We start from the raw sequence: 25801 nt of genomic DNA, 5'->3' as shown, positions 1-25801 counted from the left end.
AGGATGTATATAGTTAATTTATGAATCATCTTTTCCTGTCTCCTGAGCGTACACTACCATAATGTGATGTTATTTTCCAACAATTAGCGGAATCTTTGTCAAACGTTTTCTCACCCTGCATCTTTTCTCAGAGCGAGTTCTGCCTCAGGAGCTGTTATTGTTGGACCTCCTTCAGCAGTGGGGGGCCAGAAGGCCAGAGGTCAGCTTCTACCTCAGACACTGCCCCGCCTGGACACAAGGTACAGCAACGCACACACACATACATGCTGATTCTATGAAAGCTGTCCATGAAGGCAAGAGGAGTAAATAAGAGTAAATAAAATAATTGCTCTGTGACTAATGAACCTTTTTAAAAAGAGTCATACTGTTCATTGGTGTGTGGTAAAGACGCCGTGGAAAACACACAAACCTAGTGTCACTGGTGTGTCTGAGGTTTAGAGGTGAGGTCAGGGACTGTCAGTAATTAGCCAGATAAGATGATTAGGGTTACATAATAGGGTGGTGGGTGGCAGTGAGGGGACAAGGACAGAAAAATGTTGCAGACATATCAGATCATCTTCTGCTAAAATAGCCGTTTGAATTGCTCAAAGCCGTGAAGAAAAACTTTGTGAAACGGGCCACATTAAATTAATTGCTTTTCCCTTTTAAACTTCTTCAGAAAAAGAAACAGCGTATAAATGATGGTGTGGTATTTGTGCCTGTTCGTGGCCAAAGCGCTGAGCAGCAGGGCTGCTGCTCTAATAGTGTCAGTGTACTGGGGTGTTTCTGTGTCTGTGTCTGCTCCCTGCTGAGACAGGCCAACCTCACCACCTGCTGGTGTGTTCCCTTTTACCCATCATTCATTAAAAACACAATTATCATTCATTAGAATCTCATTATTATCATATGCTAGTGAACTGTGAAGTGTTTTCTGAATAATGAATTCATCATAACACACTTTCAGCCAGTTTTTTTTTAAAACTTGGCTGAGTCATAGAGCCCATTAAGGTTTTCTCATGTGTATGTTTTGATTGTTTATCATGTCTGTATCCAACCCTTTATTTATGGTTTATTTATGCAACACCTGTTCTCAATCTTATCAAATGGTTTCCTGACAAGAACCAATTTTCTCTCCAGTCATTCTTCATGCACATGCTTCATATGCCTGAGGATTTAGAATAGGTTTATGAGTAGCAGGGAGCGATCTGGAGAAAGATAAAAAAGAGCAGCAGCTAATTTGGCCGCCCACAGTGGTGATAAGAGGCTGCTTCTCCCTCTGGTCCCCGTGTTTCTGTACTACAGATGTGGCTTTGAACTGTCAGCGCACACAGTGACACAAAGAGCAACATCATCTGTGGTTTGAGGGGGACGGGCTGGGTCATGTGGCCCCCGGCGGCAGCCAAACTGTCCCTGCACTTGTGCTGCCAAAATATGTTTGGCTCTGCACTTGTTATCATAAAACAGCTTCTTAAACTAGCCAACTGCTCTCCAAGGACCAGAGCATCACATTACCCTAATGCATTACCTCCTCCCGAGCTAATTTAACATCATCTGCCCTCTGTGGCTGATTGAAGGTGCCTGTGGCGAGTTCGCACCTCCCACACAGGGACATCAACATCCTCTTAGAGGCTTCAGTGCTCAATATGCACTGTGCTCTTCCATCTCCACTGCATGAGTCCTTTAGTGTGGAGAAATTGTTCTCATGGGGATGGAACAGAGGTAATTAACTGGTCTACACCCACCTCAACTGATGATGTGTTTCTCCCTATTTATATATATATATATGACTTTTTATTATTAATTATACCTTTTTTAATTGTAGTAGTGTGATAACTGCTGTGTGGAATCCGATCAACTGGGTGTGAATATTGTTTTAAGGACTATAAAAATCGAATTTAACTGCAGTATTGAATGTACACTACTACTGTAAGTGCTTGTATTGACTGGAGGTGAAACTTGGAGCTGCCTAGGATTAGCCCAGATTGAGTCTGTCTGGTCTCAGTAGATTTAAAACGAATGATGCTATTTATAGATTACACAGAGAGAGAGAGAGAGAGAAATGTGAAGCAACATATAGATAAGAGCGAAAACAAATGTGCATTATCCACTACCATTTAGCTTGTCTTTATCTGAAAAAGGAAAAAAACAAAATTAAAAATCGTTTTCTGTGACATGTTTTTGATGTTATAAAAAACAACCATGCAAACACCCCGCCAGCATGAGCATTACTTTAATCCAACACACTGTCCTCTGTATTTTAGCGCAGTAACAGCAGGCGAGTTGCCAACGACATCCTTTACATTCTTAATGAGAATAAAAAAACTGCATAATGAGACAAGAAAGATGTGAAAAAAATATCAAAATATGCAACAACATTGTGGAACTAAATGTTAAGAAAAAAATAAACTAAATCAAGATACTTGCGTTGCATTTATTAATTGAATCGCAAATTTATACGCAGTGTAATGGAAAGAAAAGCCAACTTTCATATCCTAAAGCTGTCCGTTCGCCTGTCCATTTATCTTTGAGATAAGGCAGACACAGAGATGAATGCTTAATTAAGGTCAAGGTTCTCTCTTCCTCTATGTGTGTCAGTCACATGTCGGCAGGTCACAAGACTCAGCCCACCCAGGTCCATTTTAATATGTTATCTCAGTATCTCTGCTCACTTTTCTTCTCATTGTTCATTTATATGCAGGAAGTCAGCAACCTTCGGAGCAGACCTGGACCACAGAGGCAACGGAGAGTGCTAATGACAGGGTAGGGTGGACACACACACACACACACACACACACACACACACACACACACACACACACAGGGCTGACGGTGCAGGACAGGCCGCGTTATGCATCTCCAATTGGCTTAACCTCAATATCCAGGGTTACTTCATCTCAAGAGATTTTGATTCCACATTACAGTGTGTGCATTTATACAGTGCTCTATATGTGCACCAGAGAATTTATGTACATTTTTAAGCACAGCAAATATTAAAGATGACTATTGTATCTCTCCACCTGTATGTCTAGAATACTAGTGTCTTTTAACCTTCAAAAATGTGCACGATACATCTCTTTGCTTTTTTTACTAGAGGAAGAAGATCGATACGACTTTCACACCTCTCTGATCAATCCACAGCTAGATTCCGTCCAGCTTAGCTTAGCACAAAGGCTGGAATCAGAAGGAAACAGCTGTTTAAAGGTCACAAAATCTGTCACAAGTCCCTGTAGTTCTGCCAAGGGGTTGACTCACTGTCAGCCGGTCGATTTTCGAATCCTACATTTTTTTCCCCGAATTGTTTCTCAACACAAATAGATTCACAATAAAATCAATGAATTTAAAAATGTGCTTCTTTGGCTCTAATGCCTCTTTCTATCTACTGTCACCACTACGGTCTCGAGCAAGGCCCCGCCCACAGCACTGTCTGATTGGTTACGCATCACAAGTAAAAGACTGTCAACATTAGGATTAAGTAATAGCTGAGGTTTAAACAATAATTCACCAAGACATTTCCATAAAGTTTTGTCTTGTTTGTGGTATTCTAAGTTTGATAACAATACTTGGTGGTTAATACTCACTGCAAATGTATGTTAGTTCCAAATATCTGTTATCAGTATCTGCCCTGAAAAAGCTGTGCTGGTCAACCCACAATCCGGCTGTTACCTTGAGTGTAGAAATTAGTAGGGCTGGACCCGAAGCCGGAGACCAGAAATTGCTATTCGGACCAGCCCTAGAAATTAGCTTAGCATAATACAGAAAGATAAAGTCTTAGGAATCTTAAATCTGGGCTGGATTAAACCTGCCTGTTTCTACATTATGTTTTTTGTACGAATAAAACTTATGAGATATAGTGAATGCTCATCAGTGTTTTAAAAAATACAGAAATGTTCCTTTAATATATTTGTAGCTGTTGTCTGTGATGTTTGTAAAATAAAAAGTGTTACAAGCTCAGAAACCTGTAGCTGCCAATAAGAAATCACAGCCAGACAATAGTTTTATATCTTTAGATATTCGTGAGCTTCTTAATTTAAGAAATACGAATTGTACCCTGAAAATAGTTGAATGAATATATGAGTGCGTTTGTGTATATGTACAGTACCGATCGTGTGTACATTTGTGTGTATGTATTTGTCTGTGTGTGTAGTCTATGGGATTAGCCTGTGGATTAGTGACAGTGATGATTATACTGCTCCTACCAATAAGAACCATGTGAACAGACACACAAACACAGTATATACTCTGTAGGTACACAGTATATTAACTTTATATATATTCACAGAGAGAAGGAACGAAGAGAACTATTCTTTTGTTACTCCCCTGATTCATTCCTGTTGGCTCCCCGTGTGTTGTTTTGCTAGTTTGCTTTATTCTATCTTTCTCACATAATACTGAGTCATGTGGTTAAAAAGAGCAACTGATATCATGCTCACTGCTTTTATTTGTCACCAACAGCTATTTTTAACCACCCAAGCCATTGTGTTTAACCCCAGACGAGACATTTGCTTTGTACGTCTCGGTTAGGCCTCGGTTAGCCAGTCACCATCGATGTTTTTGTGCATGTGTGTGCGTATCTGTGTTGGTCAGTCTGCTGGTTAGTCAGCCTGTGTGTGTGTTGGTCAGTCAGTGAAGGTAGGATTAGCTTGGTCCCATGACATAACCAGGCTAAGAGGATTGTTAGCTAGCCAAACAGCTCCTCCTCCTCCTCCCTTTTCTCCTCTTCCTCTCACCTCACTCACTCCTTCACACTCGTCTTAAGGTCTCCGACTTTCTTCGTCCTCTACCTTTTGCATTCGCTTCAAAGCTAAGAAACAAAGAGTTCTAGGCAAGGCGGGAACGTGGGGGTGAGTTTTGGAAATGTGCTTCTTTTTTCCTTTTGAGTGAGTGTATATGTGTGTTTGTGTGATGGTGTGTGTGTGTGTCAAGCTCAACAAAGTGTGTTTGTTTTACACTTTTATTTTGTGCCTTCTTCTCACATCAGCTTATCATAAATAATAGAACAATAGAAAAACTAGAAATAGGAGTGAATGTAGAGGTGACTTTGAAATGTGAGTAAGTGTGTGCGTTACTTTCCTGCCTTCTTGAACTTCTCAAAGACATTTTCTCATTCTGCTCATGGTACAAACTACATGCACACACACTGGCTGACTGCTTGACAAACAGTTTGTGTGTCAGGGTGGAACTCTTGTCCATGTCTTTCTTTCTTTCTTTCTTTCTTTCTTTCTTTCTTTCTTTCTTTCTTTGTATGTCACAGAATCAAAGCGCAGCGTGGCTTACTCCTTGTGAGAACTGGACGCTATGTGCAGGCAGGGTGTGGCTTCTTTTGGCCATGTGTGCTTGGGCTTGACAGTGTTATTTTGTCTATGTGTCTGTGTATGTATGAGTGCATGTGTCAGCCTTTCTTTGGGATGTGGATGCCTGACTCCAAGTCAGGGTGTGACTCTTGGCACTATATAATCATATCCAAAAGCTCTCACTTACTCACTCACACACACAAACACACACCAGATGCTGCTTTTCGCCACAGAGTGATGTAAAGACGACGGCGATGACAGTCGTGTATCGGAAAGACAAAGATATTACTTTAGCGTGCAGTAGTTTTAAATTTGTTCTTCGCTGATCACAGTAAATCATCTCTTTTGCTACAACGACTCCAAATATCCTGCAAGTCAGTGTTCCCTCTTGGAACCGCAACACAGACTGTGACATTCTCCTTCTCCTAAAAGTAGACTACCAGCGGTACTTTATATAACTTGTGCGAGCACACGAGCCCAGAGAACAGCAATAACAGTTGGTACTTTGTTTCAAAGTGATGCATGTTAAATGAATGAAGACAAATGATAATCACCCATCCCTGGGATTTTGGCAATCGCGTTTTCTTCGACACCACCATCAATCCAAAATTTACATTTTCTCCATTATGACATGTGGGCACAGCTATGCAATTGATCACAATGGGTTGTTTTTGTGTCATAAACTGCACAAATCATACAAGTCATTCATAGAGGATATTGTTATTTTTAAGTAGGAAAATGATCCTATTGCTGGAGAATGAGCTATTTCCATCCAGTGAGCAAAGACTGTGTATAAAAGGAGGATGTAGCCACCATGATGTCACCAACTGCTTTGTGGACTACCGTTGTGAAGCCTTGAGTTTGGTATTTGGCCATCGACTTCTTGGTCTTTAGAAACCAGATGTAATAAGCGAAGGCTGATTCTGACTGAACATACTAAACATGTCCATATGCTAAATAACCTCATCCTAATGAACTTCATGCTGCATTCAAAACATCTTGAAAGTAGCGTTTGAGGCAATGAAGTCACTGGGAAAATGTTTACTGGTAAAAATAAATAAAAAAATCAAGTGACAAGTACAGTTATTTTCTCATACACTTCTATACAATCAGACTTGTTTATGCAGCCAGAGGAGTCGCCCCCTGCTGGTTGTTAGGAAAAAAATGCAGGTTTAAGGCACTTTTGCATGAGCTTCACTTTTCAGACTTTAAAGCTACGTCCTTTCGTATACAGTCAGTGGTTAGAATAGAATAGAATAGAATAGAATAGAATAGAATAGAATGCTTTTATTGTCATCATACACAAAGTACAATGAAATTAAAAGACAACTACAGTGGTGCAAAATACAAGTATAAAATAGGACAAAAATATATAACTATATTTACAAAAGGAGCCAGTAGGATGTATATACAGTTAGGAATGAGCATGATAATAGCCAAACGATAGAACAAATATATTGCACTGTTAAAATAAGAACGCTGAGGATATACGGTAACTACATATCCCTGTTGAGGCTATGGAAGCTAATGTGCGTTCAGTACCTGTATTGCACTTGTGTTGGTGAGTCTGGATGTGCGGGCCTGGATGGATCTGTACCTCTTTCCTGAGGGCAGCAGTGAGAACAGGCTGTGCCCCGGGGTGCGAACCATCGAAGGTGATGCTTCTGGCCCTGCGCAGACATCTGGTGTTATAGATAGATAGTTTTTTAATAAAGTGGTGGATAGTTTCACAGACGTTTGCGAGGAAGAAACATCTGTTTCTAAGGTGAGACAGACATGGCTCAGTGCAAACGTTTGAGATATTTTAGAGAAAAAATAAAACAGATGTGCAGGTTTTTGTTTTTGTACTATCATTTAGGTTATATCTGAGTGGTATGTTTTGATGATACACAGCAGGGGGTTATATACTGAAATACTGATATATACTGAAAAGTGTGCAGTCTTTAATTTGTGCCAGCAGGGATTTTATAACTTAATACCTGCTACAGTATCGTTCAGTCTCTTTGCTTACATTATCTGTGTGAGGTTGCTTTCTATGTGATCAATCTGTGCTGCTCATTGAAGGTCCTACCTACACCATATACAGTCTGTGTGTGATGACTACTGGTAGAGTTTCATAGTGATCCAAGCTGTAGATGCTCTCCTTGTTCCCAGCCTTGTTCTTGGTGTCTCTCTGAATCAGTGGGAAGCAGCGTTACTGCCTGATGCTGATGTTTTGCAGACAGCGTCCTTCCCCTCTCCAACACACCCTCTTACAAACCTCGCCCCTGACCTCACGGCCGACCTCAGCAACCACAGGGACTGTCACACACTTTGACTTAACACACACACACACACACGGACACACAGTGCTCAGTTTGTTGATCCAACTGTGTGTAACTCAACCCCATCCAGCTGCATGTGAGGAGTATATTAAGAAGTCAGGTGTGTCTGTGTGTGTTTGTGTGCTCTTGACAAAACACACATGTCAGGGGTTGTGTTGATGCAGATGAAGATGAATACTTTCCCTGGATGTCATCGCCAGAGGAAATGTGATAGTCTGGGTTCAGGGACGTCGGCCCACTCGAATCACTACACGTGATGTGAATTCGTTCTGGTGATGCTGCGTTAAAGGTTTATAAATGTCACATATAGATTTGAATGAATAGTTGTTTACATTTTCTGTACAGTTAGATATTTCGCATTTTCTTGCCCTAGGACACATTTAGGACACATGACTTTTAATGCACAAGCTCTCTGTGGTGGGGTTCAAACAAAGATGTGATCTTTCAGCCATAGGCCACCCTGCTGTGTGAATGTTGGTTACTGGAGCGGCTCTGATAACACAGTTTTCCCCTTTGGTCCGGCCGGAGCTTCAGGAATGTCTAAAGGCTGTTATTGTAGATTAGGATGAATATTTTTACTGGAGGCACCCGGCAGATGGGTAGGGGATGGGTTTTATTACTGGAGGGACCTCTGATCAGAACAACGTGTGTGTATGCATAACTTTGAGACTGCTGGGAAACGTAATACACACACTCTAAGAAGGTCAAATATCCCCATGTGCTTCAGATTATAGGCATGATCGCAACAGCAGCAACATGAGAAAGTAGTTTGCAGCTGAAAAGCCTCAACTACCAGAGCTGCCACATTTGACTGACAGCAAATAGTGCAGTCGGCCAGTTTCAAACCTGCCACAGCTGTCATTAACGTTTGGCTTATGTCCAATAAGCCAAGCGGAGCTTTAGGAAACCAGAGTTTGTAAGAGGCTGAGTGGTGACAGCACATGTCACATGAGATATTAGTGTGGCTGTAATTGAATCATTAATGGCAGATCCGGGGTCGGTTTAATGTTAGACATTAGTTCTAATGGAAAGTATGATAAGTCGTCAGATTGGTTCCATATGATTTCAGTCTTCTGGAGAAAAACTATGAAGCTGTGACATGTTGAAGTACTCATATAGATGTAGGGGTTGTTAAAATCATACTGAATGCTGCACAAATATGAGAAGTGGCAACACGGATCCTTTCTTTGATTAGTACCCTATATAGTTAAAGCAAACCTTAAATTGAGAACACTATGCTGATAAAGGCATCACCACGTGTCATAGGTAAACACAAAAACTTGCACAATTAGGAGCTTCTAGAAGGCTTTCATTACAGATTATAAAACTGAAACTGAAAAAGAGAAAAAAAAATCAATCCATAGTTGTGAAGAAATGAAATTGCTTTTGTTTTTGTCGCTCATCTGTTATCATATGAGAGGCAGTCGAGCCTGCCCAACCCCACTCAGCATTCTGTCCTCCTCTTCTATGTCCAGCTGTGGTAGACTGGACTTTGTGATCTCTGTCAAGTGTTGATCCACGGGAATGTAGTCTATATTAAAACTAAAATTGGATCAGCTTGTAACAGGACGTGTTTGCGTTAAGTTTAAAGGCCAGTTCATTGTTTCCTCTTCCCCGTGTGCTGACCGATGCAGACTCTAAATGCCTTCAGCGGACCAGCAGGTGGTTACAATATACATATTATAGGTTACTTGTCTGCCTGCAGATGGTGGTTTTGCCCCTAACAGCGAACACAGAAAAGAACATGGTGCTTTCATTGATGTTGCTGAAAGGCTTAATGTAACTTTGCCCTTTTTACAGGATACAGCAGTTAGTTACACACTGGGCTGCAGCACTGTGTCAGTGATTATTCCAGAGCTGTGCCAAATGCTGTAGAATAGCCTGCTGTCAGAGTTAGTTGCCTTTTTCGTCCCAAGCACTTTGGGCAGACATAGCACAGTTTTTCTTCAGAATTTGAAACTTTTTACTGTGTTTGGGCACCGTCAAGGTAAAGCACGTTTAAATCGAAGCACCGCCCAAGTTGAGCAGCGGTGACTTCAATTACAACTACTAGTGGTAAATTAAAGAAGGCTGCACAGAGATGTCCGCTGAATGGTCTGCGTGGACTCTCGTGGACTTGGGCAGATGACGAATTTTATGTGGACGCGCCAAAACACATGAGTTGGCCTTGAGGATAAAGTCCAGATTTTTAGCCATGAGATGAGTGAAGGGAGACACTTTAAGAGAGACATTTTATTTACAGGGCTGCAAGGTGGCTCGGTGGTTAGCGCCTCGCAGCTAGAAGATCCCCGATTCACGTCCCGATTAGGACACCCGGGATCTTTCTGCGTGGAGTTTGCATGTTCTCCCCATGCAGCGTGGGTTCTCTCTGGGTTCTCCAAAAACATGTTGAGGTTAATTGGTGATTCTAAATTGTCCGTAGGTGTGAATGTGAGTGTGCTTGGTTGTCTGTCTCGAAGTGTAGCCCTGTGATAGACTGGTGACCTGTCCAGGGTGTCCCCTGCCTTCACCCTGAGTCAGCTGGGATAGACTCCAGCCCCCCGTGACCCTAGTGAGGATTAAGCGGTGTATAGATAATGGATGGATGGATTTTATTTACATGTAACTTTGAGATGGATACAGATACATTATGTTTGAACATCTGACGTTTCAGGATTCTTTCAGGCCCCGAAAACATTTAGATTATCAAAGACATCAAAACTTAAAACACTTTGCAGTTTTTTAAGCAATACTCTAGCAGTTATTTGGCAAACACAACTTTAGAATAACATTCAGATCATTCTTTAGTTCCCTGCTCATCATTGTCATCGTTGACATCTGAGGCAGTTTGATTGTTCTGTTCTGACACTGAACAATGTTGAGCTGTGTTGTTCTCCTGTTCAGGAATTCACTTCAGCTAAACTACTGTAAATGTTTTTTTACCTGTTTGGAACTTTGTTTTAGATTCACTTCAAACACCTGCTGGCACTGAAAATGATATGTAGTATTTACACTCCAAAAGAAAGCATTAAATCATATAAATGCACCACATTACAATCACTTTTATTAGGTATGCATATTCTACATAGTCCAGCGCACACATACGCTCCTCATACCTCTCACGCCCACAGAGGCCTGCGCCCAGAACAGCAGCACTGACAAGAATTCCAGTCAGCTTTCATTACTGGATGTGTGATGCGTGTTTGTCTGTGAAAGAGAAAATGTGTGACGCAGCAGTTAAGTCACATGTCACTGTGCGAGTGTGTGTCTTAGTGTTTGTGTGTGTTGCAGAAAGCGAGACACAGAGAGAGAGAGAGGGGATGAAAATATGACGCAGCACAAGTCAGCTGTTAACTCAAGTGTGTGTCCGTGTGTGTGTGTGTGTGTGTGTATGCGCGCACATACTTAATCGCTGCTGGCCACGTCTGGCAAGAATGTGTGCCACGAGATCGCCGTGCACGCTTCTACGGACATTAATCTGCCAGCATCATCGTCATCCTCCTCATAATGCACATCTGGAGCGGGAGAGGCAGAGGCTGATTGAGAGCGGCTCGTGCCCCATCAGGCTGTGGTGCAGTGATTTCCCTTCTGAGAGAAAGTGGGAGAAAGAAAAAAAGGGAGGTGTGAGAGGGGTGTGTGAGAGAGAGAGAGAGAGAGGGAGAGAGAGAGAAGGGGATGTCGCTGCAGCAAAAAGCCAGCTGCAGAGGGATGACAGGGTTTCACAGAAAGAGAGATGAAGGAATGCAGATATAGAGGAAGATGGGGATCAAGAAAGATGAATAAAAGTGTTGAGGGAGGGGTGGAGATGCGGAGATAAAGAGATGAAGAGCAGGGCGGAGGGAAATAAAGAAACACAGAGCTGGTTAGAGGTGAAAGAAGAGACAGGAGAAGAACAATAACAGGGAAGAGGGTGATACAGAAAGATAGAGGGACAGAGCAAAAGAGGAAGGTGTAAAAAAAACAATGAAGGTAGTGACTTTCCTTATGTCTTTTTGTAGCAATTTGCAGGTTTGTTTACTTCACTAATTGAATGCAATGTCACTCTAACGGGCTTCACTTTCTGTTGACACGTCATATGAGAACACACCAATAACCGAGAGAGAGTTTGTATGAGAGAGGGCGAGAAAGAGGGGGGGAGGATGGGAGGGAGGGAGGGAGGGAGAGAGGGAGCGTGGGCCGAGCACGAGCGAGGGAGAGAGACAGAGAGCGAGTGTCGTAAATCACAGCACATCACCGGGCGGACGAGAGGGAAAGTTGTGATAAGGATCGCTCTCATTTCCCCCCCCTCTTTAAGCGTTTCTCTTCCGAGCCTCTGGCAGCGTTTTCCTATCTGAAACCATAAAGGTCCGCTGTGTCTCTGAGAGGGCTGTGAGGATGGAGTGGAATGAGGTGGATTTGGTGCAGGAATTTACTGTTGAAGGACAATGCAGCAAAATTAAAGTCCGCTCCTGCAGGATCACATGGGACAGCCTGCAGGTAAATACAGCACAGCGGGATGCTTATAGAAACTGCATGTTAATGTCAGCCGGGGGTGGGGGGGGGCGGCTCGCAGCAGAGAAGGATGTCTTACAGCGTGTTAACAGCATGAGCAGCAGAATACATGACACTGTGGTCAAGTGTCAGGTAAATTGTTAACTTTTCAAATGATATGCAACGCCTGTCCTCGTTAGGAAACAGCAAAAGACAGAAGCGTTTAGAGGTTGGGAACTTCATCGCCTTGAAATCCTGAACAAAACCACACGCACTGTTTTGACTGGCAAGTGGTCTTTAGTCCAGCTAATGAGAATCTTGCAGATGAAGGTTTTTAAACCGAGCAAGTTTGCAGAATTGCACTGGCTGTTGGCAATGTGAATAGTGTCACACTGTGTTTGTTTTTTTTAGAAAAAATGTGTGCCAGCGTTTTAGGTTTTTAGATCGATGGCCAAGCTTTTACTGGATGTTTATAGAACGTACTTCTGAATGCTCCAAGAATCAATGATTTGTGACTTATTTGGAGTTAGAAGCACTGATGCATTGCAGAGTCCTACAAAATGTAATATGTTTTCACATGATGCCCATAATGCTTATTGAATGCCATTTAATCACTGGAGGCGTCTGCTTAGACATTTCATTATTTGCTAGTTAAGCCATAATAGTTTGTTGTAAACACATTAAAAAAAAAAGACTAGACATGGACCTGTAGCGCTTAAAAGTCAATTCTAAGTTTTAAATACCTACTGCAAACATTTCTGATGATTGTTAGCAATACACGCTAAAAATACGACTGTATCTGTTTACATTTATCATATTCAGCCTTCTGCTGTGGCTGGTAGATAATAGGGCCGAATTGCACAGTAGGAGGCTCTGAGGGAGAAAAACACAACGATCAACTTTGGAAAAACTCGAGAAATTAACCAGAAATCGGTCAGCACAGACACGGACTGTAGGACATCTCTTCAAAAAGTTGCATATTAAGTAAGAGAATATTCCAAATAGAAGTCTGCCTCATACCAGCTCCAAATGAAGCTCCTCACTGGCTGTGAGGATTCATGAGGGTGGTCCATTATCCCGGCTGGGTGCCGAGATGCTTCTTCTGGCTCCTGATTTTATTGTTTTATGATGAAGTGATGCATGCAGCATGCCAAAGCAAACTGAAACAGTTTGAACAGTTTGCAGCTCAGACTCACCCAGGCCATTGCAGTAGACCGAAGGCTGCTATGTCACCAAGTAGCAGAGAAACAGAGGCTGAATAAATTATGTCAGACTGGACCTTGTTTGTCAAACATCTAGTAATTTCTTGGAGGGGCAACATTTTTGCTGCTTCCATCTTTCCCCAACCTACAGCTCCACCTGTGCAACTATTGCATTTAAAATTCTATTAGACTGAAATGTAATAAAATAAAATGGATTCCTTCAAACAGGATTTTTATGAAGACATCATTGAAGGTGTCATTGCCTTGATTGACTCCTGAAATTCCTGTTTTACCAATATATCGATTTTCCTCTGCATCACTGGTTGCATTGTTTTGACGTAATGACAGTCATGTCCCAATAACACCAGCACAGCCTGGTGTCCTTTAAGGTGACAGCACTGGCCCAGAGTACATTAGCAGGAGATGAGTTTTTATCTGCAGACTCCTAATGCATATCAAAATGATGGTTTGCAGAATCCCATAGCTCAGCAGCGAGCTAATGATATGTGGCACCACTGACTGAAAAACCAGTGTAATATGCATAATGTCATTGTCTAAAACATGATGTAGTCTGCATTATGTTGGAATACTCAACGTCTGAGTTGTGTTTGCAAAATTCTATAAGTCAGCCTGAAGGCAATGATGCTGTCTATGGCATAGTGTAGCTGTCAGTGTCATTAATCACTGATACGGATATTTAGCATAACGCTAATGCTGCCAGAGTGAGAGCCTTCGCTCCCTGAGTCCTTAAGTGGCCGGTGGTTTTAATTTGTTTCACTGATTTCTTATCTAAGAAGTGCCATAACCCAAGGGCTCTGTTCACGGTAATGGAGTTTTCCATCAACTCCTCCCTGAGTCATGGCGCTTAAGTCTCCACTGAGATGTGTGAAAAGTTTTTTTGGACGTTTACCTAAATCGACAGTGATCTTAGCACTGTGATATCTTTAATTTAACTCTTTTGAAGCTACTTCTCTCCTGTCTCTGTCCAAAATTGACTTAATTGAAGGCAATATAATGTTTAAACCTTTAAACCTTAAATCCTCGACCTTTTAATCCCAGTAATACCACACTGCTATATCTCCATTTTCTCTGTTCAGATATTCTGATCAGTGCCCGGTGCAGACAGTTAAAGTACTGCAGTTAATCAATTCTACCTATAATACATAGTAGACCGCAATCTAAAATGTAGACTACAGTATAGCCTGTAGATTGTTGATGTTATTTCTTGGTAAACTAATTGAATCAAGCTTTTCAAAAGTCATTTTTCAAAGCTTTAAACACCACAAACTAAATTTCTGATGTCAGAACTTGGGTTTTCTTTGTGTAATCCATATAAATTAACACTTTAACACTTGTATCCTTTTACATTACCAGCCGCTTTTACATTGCCAGCTGTTTCTCAGTTATCTTGTTTCAGAACCTGTCTCTGGGTGTACCTCAGGGTTTTCTTTTAGGCCCCATACTGTTTGTATTAAGATGGCCACAGAATATCCACACTTTAATGTCTCCTTTTATTGATAAACTGAAAATATACCTCAAATGACAAATAATAAATAAATAAAAACATTTGTTCAGGCTTTTTGACTGACACAGAAGCTGTTTAGGGCTTGTTTATGCAACAGTTCTGTTCAAGCTCCCTGTAGCAAACCAACGCATTTGGATCACAGCACAAGTACCAAATTCAAGTTTGGCAACTGTTTGTTTTTCTTACTCTTGAGCAAGTTCAGCATACAATTTGCTTTTTTTATATAGAGCTATTTAACCTCTGCTGAAATTCAGTAGATGTCCATGTTGACACTAAATGTTGAGTTTCTTTGGACGGCCTGGCAACACACTTCACACTCCGTTTGGCTTGCTTGTTTTCGTGGGTTTCATATGCGCCCACTCATGATGTCAGTGGCGATGGTTTCATTTTTGGACCTTTGTGAACAATAACTGGTTCTTTTACAGCTGAAAAATCCTTCTTCCATTCGGAGAACATGAATCGAATCTATGACCCTGTTAGGGCAGCTCGGCTAAAAACCCCAATTAAGTTAAAGTGACTCAAGGGAGTATTACAAAAGCATTTACAGTTCAAACAAATAATCGGTATGAATATGCACAGCAATCATAGTCATTAGTCTCTCAGTGACTCATAAAATGGCAGATAATATTACTGTGGGTGCATCTCATAATTTAGTGTTACTCTGGACTTAAACCGAAATAAAACTGTCCGGTTTCCGTGTTTTTTTTTTTGTTTTTTTTTTAATCAGTGTAAAAGTTTGTATTCATCCCAGGAGAAATCTACATTTTCTCAGACCCAGGCATGTTTAAGTAGACCTGGTATTTTTTACTTGTCATTATGCCTATATGGGTTTTTTTTTTCTATAACAAAGAAGACATACCAAGAACAAAATAAGCAATCAGTGCCCTGACTGCAGTATGCCAACGACAGTTTTAGAAGCACAGATTCAGACTTCTGGGGTTTCATATGTAATAAACATAAGGAACCAATCCTGTCATCTTGCTGAGTGGGGGATTGCGTTTCATCGCTCCTCTTCAGAATCCATCTCTGGCTAATTCCTCCAATTTTACAACTTGAATGAGCAGCATGTGAGCTGGGGTGCTGAGCTGCAGCGACTTCATATTCTAAAGGAAGCAACAGTAAAGGTTTATGTATATGGACTGCATTAATATAGCGCTTTTCTACCTTACCTTAGCAGCACTCAAAGCGCTTTACAATGTGTTTCTCATTCACCCATTCACACACACATTCAAACACCAATGGCAACAGAGCTGCCATGCAAGGTGCTGCCTGCCATTGGGAGCAACTTATTGCCCACTTCGACTATGGAGGGGTGAGGGGTCGAACCGCCAACCTTACGATCAGAGGACAACCGCTCTCCCACCTGAGCCACAGCTGCCTTACGTCAAAGCCATTTTAGGGCAGGAAGGGATTGTTTTCAAGGAACAAAACTCTGAGATTAGTTTTTGGGAGTTAAATCAAGGACTGGAGAGGGACTGTTGTAATTACTGAGTTGCAGCCTTTTTCCATATTTTCCATTAGGCAACATATGGAAACATTCTGCTGTTTATACAACTCATTACCAGTGTCATTTGGGATCTTTACACAGCGATACCCTGACTGTTAACTCAAGGGACATTCACTACATTCAGCTTTACATTGTCTGGCTTCACTGCATACTACAAATGAATGTGACACACCAGGTGCAGTGTGTGTGTGTGCTAGTGCATCTGTGTGTGTGTAGATGACTGAACATACACAATAGCAGGATGTAGCAGGGCAGAAACCTTCCGCTGTTGTCTGCTAAAGGCATTTCTCCCACCCTCACACATACACAGTTCGATCACGGTGTCTAGAAATGTTCTTCTCTGATAGTAAAATAGAGAACGAATGATCAGTGTGATTAAATCTCCTTTACAGCTGATGTTGATGTCTGCGTCGCAGCACTGTAATGACTGTAGGATTCTGGCAATTTTCCCCCCAAACCAATACTATAATTCTGTCACTCCGCCAAGGCCACCAGCTGCTAGCCTAATAACATTTCTGGAGCACACCGAAGCTGCACTGTGACCTAAAGTGTGAGGTGATGTATGTGTGTGCAGCTGTGCTTTATCTCCTGTCAGTGTTTGGGTTTTCATCTTGTCAGCGATACCCCACGACGTGTAATGGATGGAAACAGTGAACAGACACACACAGGGGAAAACACTGAGTTTTTCTATGGACGTACGGTATTAATATATATGTATCTCTTGTGTGTGTGTGTGTGAAGGTTCCCCGTGTGGAGCTGACCCTCTCTGAGCTCCAGGAAATGGCCACAAGACAACAGCAACAAATAGAGGCTCAGCAACAGATGTTGGTCGCCAAGGTAACTTGTGCACCTACACACACACACACACACACACACACACACACACAGCTGCTGGATGGATTGCCTGTCCGTCCGTGTAAGGTTATCTACATTAGAGTCCGTCTGAAAAGGTCGGCTTTGAGGCTCCAGGAGTTAAGGCCTTGGAGGAATGTGTGTGTGCGTTTGAATCACGGCACATACGTCTTCTTTAGAAACAGGACATGTGATTCAGGTCAGGGTTTAAGCTCTGACAGGAAAGAACAACTTCATTCGAGCTAATGGACCAGCATTAGGCTTTGTGTGAGACAGACACAGATCACGGTCAGTTGTCCACATTCCCACATCGAGGAAGTTGACAGGAAATGAGGCCATCAGCAGAGCCACAGCTGCTGGGAAGTTGAAGCAGGATTGTACTCCAGGAAACAGTCAGGGGGGTGAGCCAATAAAAAAAAGTCTGCATTCATTTGGGAAAGTGTCTACTTAGGCTAAAACGGATGAAATGCTTTCAACCACAAACTTTTATTTGGCCAGTTTGGGGTTTTCAAGGCCACTGTGGCTGTGAGATTTTTTTTTTTCGCTGTCAATTTTATGCTGATATTCAGCAATTTTTAAAAAGCCTGCTACTGTAAAATGACAGAAATGAAGTGTTTCCTTCCAGGGTGTAAGTGCTGAAGCATTTCCTTGTCAGGTGGAAAAATCTCCCAGCTGCCATTGTATCGGCATTTTTAAAAATCCTTTTAGCATTATTATAATTCAACGAGGATTGATGACTTCCAGGAAGAAAACAGGCAAACAAAAGACGACAGCCTTTACTCCTGCACAGTCTATGTCATGTAACAGGCTACCGTTATGTAATGTGTTCTTAGTGTGTGTGTTTCCAGTGAGTGATGGGCGGCTTCTTGCCAACATTCCACTTCCCTCTTCCTCTGTGTGTGTGTGAGTGTGTGTGTGTGTGTGTGTGTGTGAGAGAGACACTCAGGTCAGCTGTGCTACGTGCCAACACGATACAGAGAGGTGTAAACTGCTTCAGTCAGCATCACACATAACAGGCCTTGTTGTCCTTTCTCTCGCTCTCTCTCCGTCTATTGCTTCTCTGTTGGATATTTGTTTTATAGCGAACGTGGTGGTCGAGCACAATAATACGCGACTTTAATGAAAATCAATGGCTGCTGATGGTTTTTAGAATTATACACGATGCGGTAAAAAGGTGGAAGGGTGAAATATACTGTAAGCATGGCAGCTATAATGTTATTGTGTTGATGGCAAAGTCATAAAATGTCCTGCCAACACTAAGAGCGTGTAAGCGCTATCGTAGCTCAGTTTCACAGGAGGGCTGTGATGATAAAACGTGGGTCTCTGTCTTCTAAAGCAAATCAAACAGTATAAAATGCTCTGTTCACAACTAAAACATTCTGAGCATTTTACTCCTTTGTGTAGAAACATTATAAGAAGACAGTACAATAATTATGTTTTTAATCTACACAATAAACTTTTTATTTAGTGTTAGTGCCTTCAACTTACAAGTGACAACATAACGATTTTTTTCTGGCATCGCAGATGTTGTAGCCTACTTGTTTCTCTATCACCTCTTTTGCTTATTCCATCCATCCATCATCTATACACCGCTTAATCCTCACTGGGGTCATGGGGGGCTGGAGTCTATCCCAGCTGACTCAGGGTGAAGGCAGGGGACACCCTGGACAGGTCACCAGTCTATCACAGGTCTACACTTAGAGAAAGACAACCAAGCACACTCACATTCACACCTACGGACAATTTAGAATCACCAATTAACCTCAACATGTTTTTGGACTTTGTGGGAGGAAGCCGGAGAACCCAAAGAGAACCCACGCTGCACGGGGAGAACATGCAAACTACTTTTTTCTTATTAAAAAATAAATAAATAAAAAATCTTGAATCATTTTTACCTACTTATCTCCCTCCATGTCCCTGTTTCAACTGTTGCATCCACGTTCTCCCTCTCTACTGTCTCTTATTCCTTCCATCCATCCAGGTTTGCTGTTCATCTGGCAGCAGTCAGACTTCCAAAGCAGCTGGATGTGTAGCTGTGGAGTTACTTTCAACCTAACCTAAACTGTAATGCAACAACAAAGCTGATGCATTCAACAGTTAGTATGTTTAGGACCACTTCAGCCTTTACACTAAAGAATTACTTATTCTGTGGTCTTTCATTTGGCAGTTAAGAAGTGATATCTTCCCACTGAAATCTGATTCACTCCTCTGGCCCATGAAAACGGCTCCTGCAGTGTTTACAGTCTGCCTGCTAGCTTCAACACGACGGTGCGTTTGTTTGGTCCCACGTAAAACAAGGGGATTGTGGGTTGTTAGCGGCTGCTGTGTTAACAGGATGCAGTTGCTCAAACATAGAAGGTAAAACGTGAACAATGGGAAACAGAATGTGCAGCCTTTGAATTTTTAGAGGAAACAGAGATGGAGCCTATTTTTAGCGCACTAACAGGTGCTTAGTCTGTGTGTGTAAGTGCTATTTCAGTCTATAAATCTAAGTCATATGCAAGCGAAGGTGGGTGGGAATTACACCCAGCTCTTTGAACTAATAAGAATGCTAATGGTGTAAACAGACCTTTGGCGTGGCAGACATCAAAGCATAGGTGAAGCGAATTTGCTTAATGAGGGCTCAGTTCCATCAAGCGTCAGAGTGAGCCGGCGTGCACAATACCAGGACCGGCTCATCTGAATGGAACGCACTTGTTTTTACACCTTTTTTGCTTTTATGTCTATAAAAATAATCTTGTCACGTCTCATGGTGCAACAACTTAACAGGCAGAAGAGGGAATCACTGTCAATCAATCAGTCTGTGCTTGTGTACGAAGTGCTGAGAAGAGTCACCTGTGTGTGTTCTCAAGGAATTCCAAACCCATTAATAGTGTTTGTATGAATGATTGATGATCACTGACAAAGTCCATTATCAGTAACTGTATGTAGTTTGTTTTCATTGTAAATTTGTAGAAACAGAATATCTACTAATGAAATTGTAAACATATATATTTAATAAACCTAAATGAGTATCCAGCATTGGACTGAACCCTTTGATGACTGACTTCAAACATCTGTGTCAGAGGAAAAGCATGTTTTCCTCTGAGAGATCGGATGTGGCCGACAGGGCAGCATAAGCAAACAACCAAATAAGTTTCCTCAAATCTGGATTCAGATGACAGCAGTGCTGACATACGTCATCATCTTCTGTCAACCGAGCTCTGTTCACCTTAAATGTGTAAGAAAAGTAAAAACAAAGGAACACAGATGTTAAAATTTTGGACTACAACTTTTTGTTCATGCAGTCAAATCACTGTTATTTACATTCGAAACAGAGGTTGAGTTGTAGTGCTTTTCAGTAGAGAAATAGGATTCACTAAACCAATTACCTAATGAACTCAAATACTAATAGGACTATACAGTATTCTATAAGAAACAAATGGACTAACTTAAATTTTAGGGTTAAGAAATTGCAATGTTATTTATGAACTAATTACCTAACTAATTTAAAAATGGATGGTTAACAGCCAAAGATAGGACCTAGGACCCCGTTCACTCACGCTGGTGATCTGATTGAGACCCTTTCCGTGAGGAGCTCGGTTTGTGAAGGGCAGCTTGGACATGTAGAGTTTAAACTTAGTTATGCAAACTCACAAAAATAGTTCCACAGTTATGCAACACTTAATGCCATCGCAAGTTTTGTGCCACTGAGAACGTTGCATGAATATTGAATTGAAATAAATGAAAATTTCAAAATCACCATGTGCTCGTCTTAATTTCCTGCAGGAGCAGAGACTGAGGTATCTTCAGCAGGGAGGCAGAGCCAACCAGGGACAGACACAGGTGGGACCCTCTGGTTTTCTTTTTCAGCCTATAAGGCACCAGAACATGCTGTTCAACATTAAAACCCTTTGTGTTATACCGTGGTATGAGTGATAGCACTTTCTACGAGCCCCTCCAACGTGTATTGCCATCTTTCATTGGGTAAACAGAACTTCTTGGTGACATTTTAGAAGCTGGCTTAAATGAATTAGAGATGCAGACATTAAATATAAATCTTTTTTTCTCCTTCTCTTTTTTTTTCAGTCTGAAGCTGAGAAGCTGCAGCGGCTGAAGGAGCGAGTGGACACTCAGGAAGCAAAGCTGAAGAAGATCAGAGCCATGAGAGGCCAAGTGGACTACAGCAAACTGATCAACGGAAACCTCTGTAAGCCTAAGCACACGGCGCAGATGATGACTATGGATTACAGGCACCACAGTTTACAACTACTTATTAAAAGGACTGCGTACCCTGAATTTAATCCGAAATAGTTTTGCTGCTACAGGGCGAGGGAAGCTTCCACAGGGGATTTTTAAACTGTTTACATGAAATTGCTGAAGAAATATTCAGCTTAAATGTGACTAACAACTTATGACAATGTGTTTGGTGTTTGTACATAGTGTAGAGGCAGAACACTCACTATTTGTTCACTCATTGTTTTTGTGTTTTGTGTTTCCAGCTGCAGAGATTGACCATGTGAGCAGCCTGTTTCAGGAGAAGCAGGCGGAGCTGCAGTCTGCAGTGATCAGAGTCGACCAGGTACTGTGGATGGTTGTTATTCAAGATCAAGCAGAATTCTACCAGAACTTATTTGATTTAAAGGTCAGGTGGGCTGTTGTAAATTTAATTGTGGTTTCATCAGCTGACTCAACAATTGGAGGATTTGAGAAGAGGACGCCTTCAGCTACACTCAGCTCAGGGGGCACCCCCTGGGTCCCAGGGTGCAACCACTGGCCATAAAGGATCCCCCCTGTCTGGCCCTGCAGCCCTGGAGCTGAGGAAGCTTTACCAGGAGCTGCAGGTACGTTATACTTCCTCTTAATCTGTGGCTGCTTTTAGTTTCAGAAATCATAAACGCAAATCAGCACATTCTTGTTCCTTTGGTCAGAAATGGACAGCGAAAGGATTCCAACGTTGTGTGTTTCAGGCTCGTAACCGTCATAACCTGGAGCAGAGCAGCAAGTTGGCTCAGAACAAGGAGCTGCTGAACAAGAGAAACGCCCAGGTGACGGTGATGGATCAACGCATCGGTGACCTGAGGGAACGGCTGCATAAGAAGAGAGCCGAAGTACAACATTTAACTCTTTCATAGTTTTTTTTTTTTTTCAATTCCATAGAAACTTAAATTTCTCATGACAATTCTATTTATTTTTGGCAGTTACTGTAAGTCTCATTTTTTTCTGTCCACCCCTTTAGCTGAGTCGTATGAATGGTGGAGGCCTGTCCTCCCCTCAGACCTCCTCCCACCCTGGTGGTGGTGTTTCGGGCCGAGTTGCAGCTGTCTGCCCCTACATCCAGGTTCCAGCTGAGGGGAGACAGGAGGCGGGTTACCCCCTGCCAGCTGACCCACCACCCAAACCCACCCCACTCAGCCACATCCGCTCCGTCTCAGGTTGGTGGAATCACCGTCTTTTCTTGTTTAGCATTTTAAGGCGTTGTTCTGTACACCACTTGGATCACTTGGTTTGTCTGGTATCTCTGTCTGAGCTCTAACTTGCTGTCCTATTTCTTTTTCCTGTCTGTTGGCTCCTGTTTTTTTCTCCGTTCCCTTCATCTGTTGTTGTTGTTGATGTGATCCTCAATGTTAATGATTTAACATGGTGGTTTTGTGATTATTGTTTTGTCGCTTGTTGTTGTGGTGGTGGTGGTGGTTGTGACTGTCATTATGATGTCATCCTGATGATGCTGTGCGTGTCCATGTTGTGTTTTGATGGTTGTTACCCTCTCGTGGTTGGTCTTGTTGTTGTCTTTGTGGTGGGCGTGGCCGTGCAGAGGAGGACAGGAGTGGCATCAGGAAGCCTGCCAGCCAATGGAAAGTGTCAGATTTAGACATCGTCCTGTCAGAGCCCACTGAGACGTGGGAGGGACCTGGGTCCCCTCAAGGGGGCGACAGTAACAACAGTGAGTCCTGGAGAAGTCGCTAGAGAAACTCTCTCACCACTAGCTCCATTGGTGATAGATTAGCAGCACGTTGAGCCCTAACCCCTCTCTGCAGCGCCCGCTGGTGTGTGGAAACCTACTGTTTGTTTACATGCGAAACAAGCTGCTCATTAACCAAAACTGAGGTCTGCATCAAACAAGTGTGGGTATAAAAAACTGACAACTTCTAAGCCACAAACATGAGAAATTAGACGGTGCTACTGTTATTGTGTAATTAAACCTACAGTGCGGAACTTGTGTCTCCCCCTTCTGGCAGTGAGAGGAATCAGAAAATAGGCACACCTATCATGCTTGCCTACAGCTCGTTCTCGCTCTCAGTCGCTTTCTTTTTTAGACTGGCATCCTTTCTTTGAGTTTCTTTTTTATCTGGAGTTCCCGTAGCCTACTTCGTCATTGTTGCTACGGATATTGCCCTTTAGGCCTCTTGCGTTTTTGGTTGTTGACGTAAAATACAGCACTACTTGAAATGTCTTCACAGAAACCAGATTTAATATCGCAAAATGCAGCAGGATTTAACAGGCGCTGATTGGCTTAATCAGCTTTGTGAGAACTGCAAGGGCTTGACTATGACAAATGTTAATTTATATGTAAATGCACTCTGCAATCAAGCTTTGTTAAACTCTGATTCGCCTTTTGTTTTTATTTTAACTGAGTGCATAATGTTTATATGGAAAGCTTTTACATATCAACCTGAAATTTGATGCACCAGTAGACAAGAAGTATGGGGTATAAAAAATAGTGCTGAAAAATCCAAGGGGATATTCAAACCAAGCATGTTGTGGAGTGTTCGCATCCACACTACAATACAGACCAGATGGTTCGGAGAGAGAACATAATTGAATCAGCTACACAATATGACTTTAAAATGTAAGGGTCATGCGTGTAAGGACACAGACGTGACATCCGATAGCCAGCAGCTGCTCAGGGTTTGGAAACTCAGCCTCAGAAAATAAACTGAGGGCAAACCACAGTCTGGACGGAGACTCATATTCAGTTATTCCTTTGTGCCTTCCTGTGTGGTGTAGAAAAGTCGAACGTAAATTGCCATAAATAAGACCATCAGTTGCACTGCTAGAATAATTGCCGATGAGAAATGTTGACATTATGGGCCTCATTGCACCAAACACAACTGCAATGTGGTTAAAAAACATCTCAATTCAAAAATCATCACACTATTCCACACTTACTCGCTTTCTTAGTGACACTGAGATGAGTACAGAGAATTCGATAACTGTACAGTAAATTTGACAGCCAGCAGCTGGTTAGCTTAGCATAGCGTGAAGACTTAAAGCAGGAGGGAAACAGCTAGCCTTTCCAAAGTCCTGCCACCTGCTGCCACCTTGAGGATGCCAAGTAATCCCTTAGTCTTAGAGATTCTGGCAGTTGGTGAATTTTATTAACTTTGTGCAGAAACAGGCTAGCTGTTTTCACCTGTTTCCAGTCACCATGCTATGCTAAGCTAATCATCATGGGGCTGTAACTTCATATTTAGTGTCCAGACATGTATTTCACTAAATGGTAGACTTTTTTTCTTTTAAACGGTGCATCACTGAATCCATTTAATAATCATGCTAGCTTAACGTTTTAGCGTCTCATTCTATCCATGTATCTAGAAAGACTTTTTTCATTGAAGCCTCTCTTTGTTGTGTCAAGTCTTTCTCATTCTGTAGCATGAAATCAGACTCTCATCTTGTAGTTTCTCACTTGTACTTACCCTCACTTACAGCAGTGTATCACTACAGAGTTGGAAGTAGCAAGATGTTTAGACTCACTTAGCCTAACTCCTGCTGGGTATAAGCAAAGTGTCTCGAAACAGGACTGTTACTAATCCCATTGTGTTCTCGAATGCCAAAGCAAATGCCAAAGTTCTATTTATTGTCAGGGCTTTATGTAATGTGGAAAATACATAGTTGTAAATCATGTCAACAGTCCACCAGGCAGGCACAACAAATGAATGGAAGGAAGTCAGAGGTATGCTAACTTGTAACTAAACACAGTAAGTATAATGAGTGTTTGTGGGAGTGTATTTCTGTGTGAGCTGGATAACAAGAGGCTTTACAGACCGGGGGGTTTGGACATCATGACAGCTGTCATCAGAGACATTAAAGCTTTCTAACAAATGTTTGCACTGAATCCTGTCTGTCGTAGAACTCCACAAAAATCACAGCATGGAATTATAATGATTTATTCATTGAAAATCCACGTTAGAGAAAATGGTTTCACATTCCACTGACTGGAACTAATATTTGCTTGAAAGTGGTAACAGGATCCATGTGCCAGATTTTCTGACGCAAAAGCTGTTTTTTGAGTGCTCTGTGGGGAGGCTCGGTCAGTCATTAGAAATGGCCTCCAAATTCCTCAGAGTTTTGGTTAAGGTGAACAGTTTTAGACTGATGAGCCAGTTTGTCAGTGTCATCCCTTTATTAGTAATCACATATGGTCTGGTTAGTCATGTTGAGCTGTGACATGATCGTAAGTTGACCTGATTATGTGCGTTTACCTCTGTCATGTCTACACAGCACATGTTATCTATAACCAGGAGTCAGTTAGCTTTACATTGGTACAAGAAAAAGTGGGAGTTTCTGAACACCTACCCTGATTTTGTAGCCTCACCGCTCCTTGTTTAACCCGAGATCGGTGCAGCAAGGAGGTTTCGTGTTGGCGCTGGCCTCTCTGTGTTCAGTTTGCATGTTCTCCTTGAGCCTGTGTG

At 42.0% G+C, this 25801-nt stretch overlaps 1 protein-coding gene across 2 annotated transcripts in view; it reads left to right on the top strand.

The window, feature by feature from the left end:
* LOC103365836 (apoptosis-stimulating of p53 protein 1-like) overlaps positions 1 to 25801 on the top strand; it is a 58887-nt gene that overhangs the window by 20135 nt on the left and 12951 nt on the right. The window contains exons 3-12 of one of the 2 annotated variants that reach the window (XM_008293386.1): positions 132 to 239; positions 2678 to 2739; positions 17019 to 17114; positions 20898 to 20954; positions 21198 to 21318; positions 21611 to 21690; positions 21794 to 21952; positions 22079 to 22219; positions 22348 to 22543; positions 22924 to 23052. In XM_008293386.1, coding sequence (XP_008291608.1) covers positions 132 to 239; positions 2678 to 2739; positions 17019 to 17114; positions 20898 to 20954; positions 21198 to 21318; positions 21611 to 21690; positions 21794 to 21952; positions 22079 to 22219; positions 22348 to 22543; positions 22924 to 23052 — 1149 coding nt within the window. The remainder of the gene's footprint in view (positions 1 to 131; positions 240 to 2677; positions 2740 to 17018; positions 17115 to 20897; positions 20955 to 21197; positions 21319 to 21610; positions 21691 to 21793; positions 21953 to 22078; positions 22220 to 22347; positions 22544 to 22923; positions 23053 to 25801) is intronic. The other variant, XM_008293387.1, reaches the window with a different exon arrangement.

The sequence above is a fragment of the Stegastes partitus genome, unplaced genomic scaffold (assembly GCF_000690725.1).
Source record: "Stegastes partitus isolate 25-593 unplaced genomic scaffold, Stegastes_partitus-1.0.2 Scaffold880, whole genome shotgun sequence".
Taxonomy (NCBI): Eukaryota; Metazoa; Chordata; class Actinopteri; family Pomacentridae; genus Stegastes; species Stegastes partitus.
The sequence above is the reverse complement of the archived record's forward strand: the minus strand, read 5'-3'. Positions and strand labels throughout refer to the sequence as shown.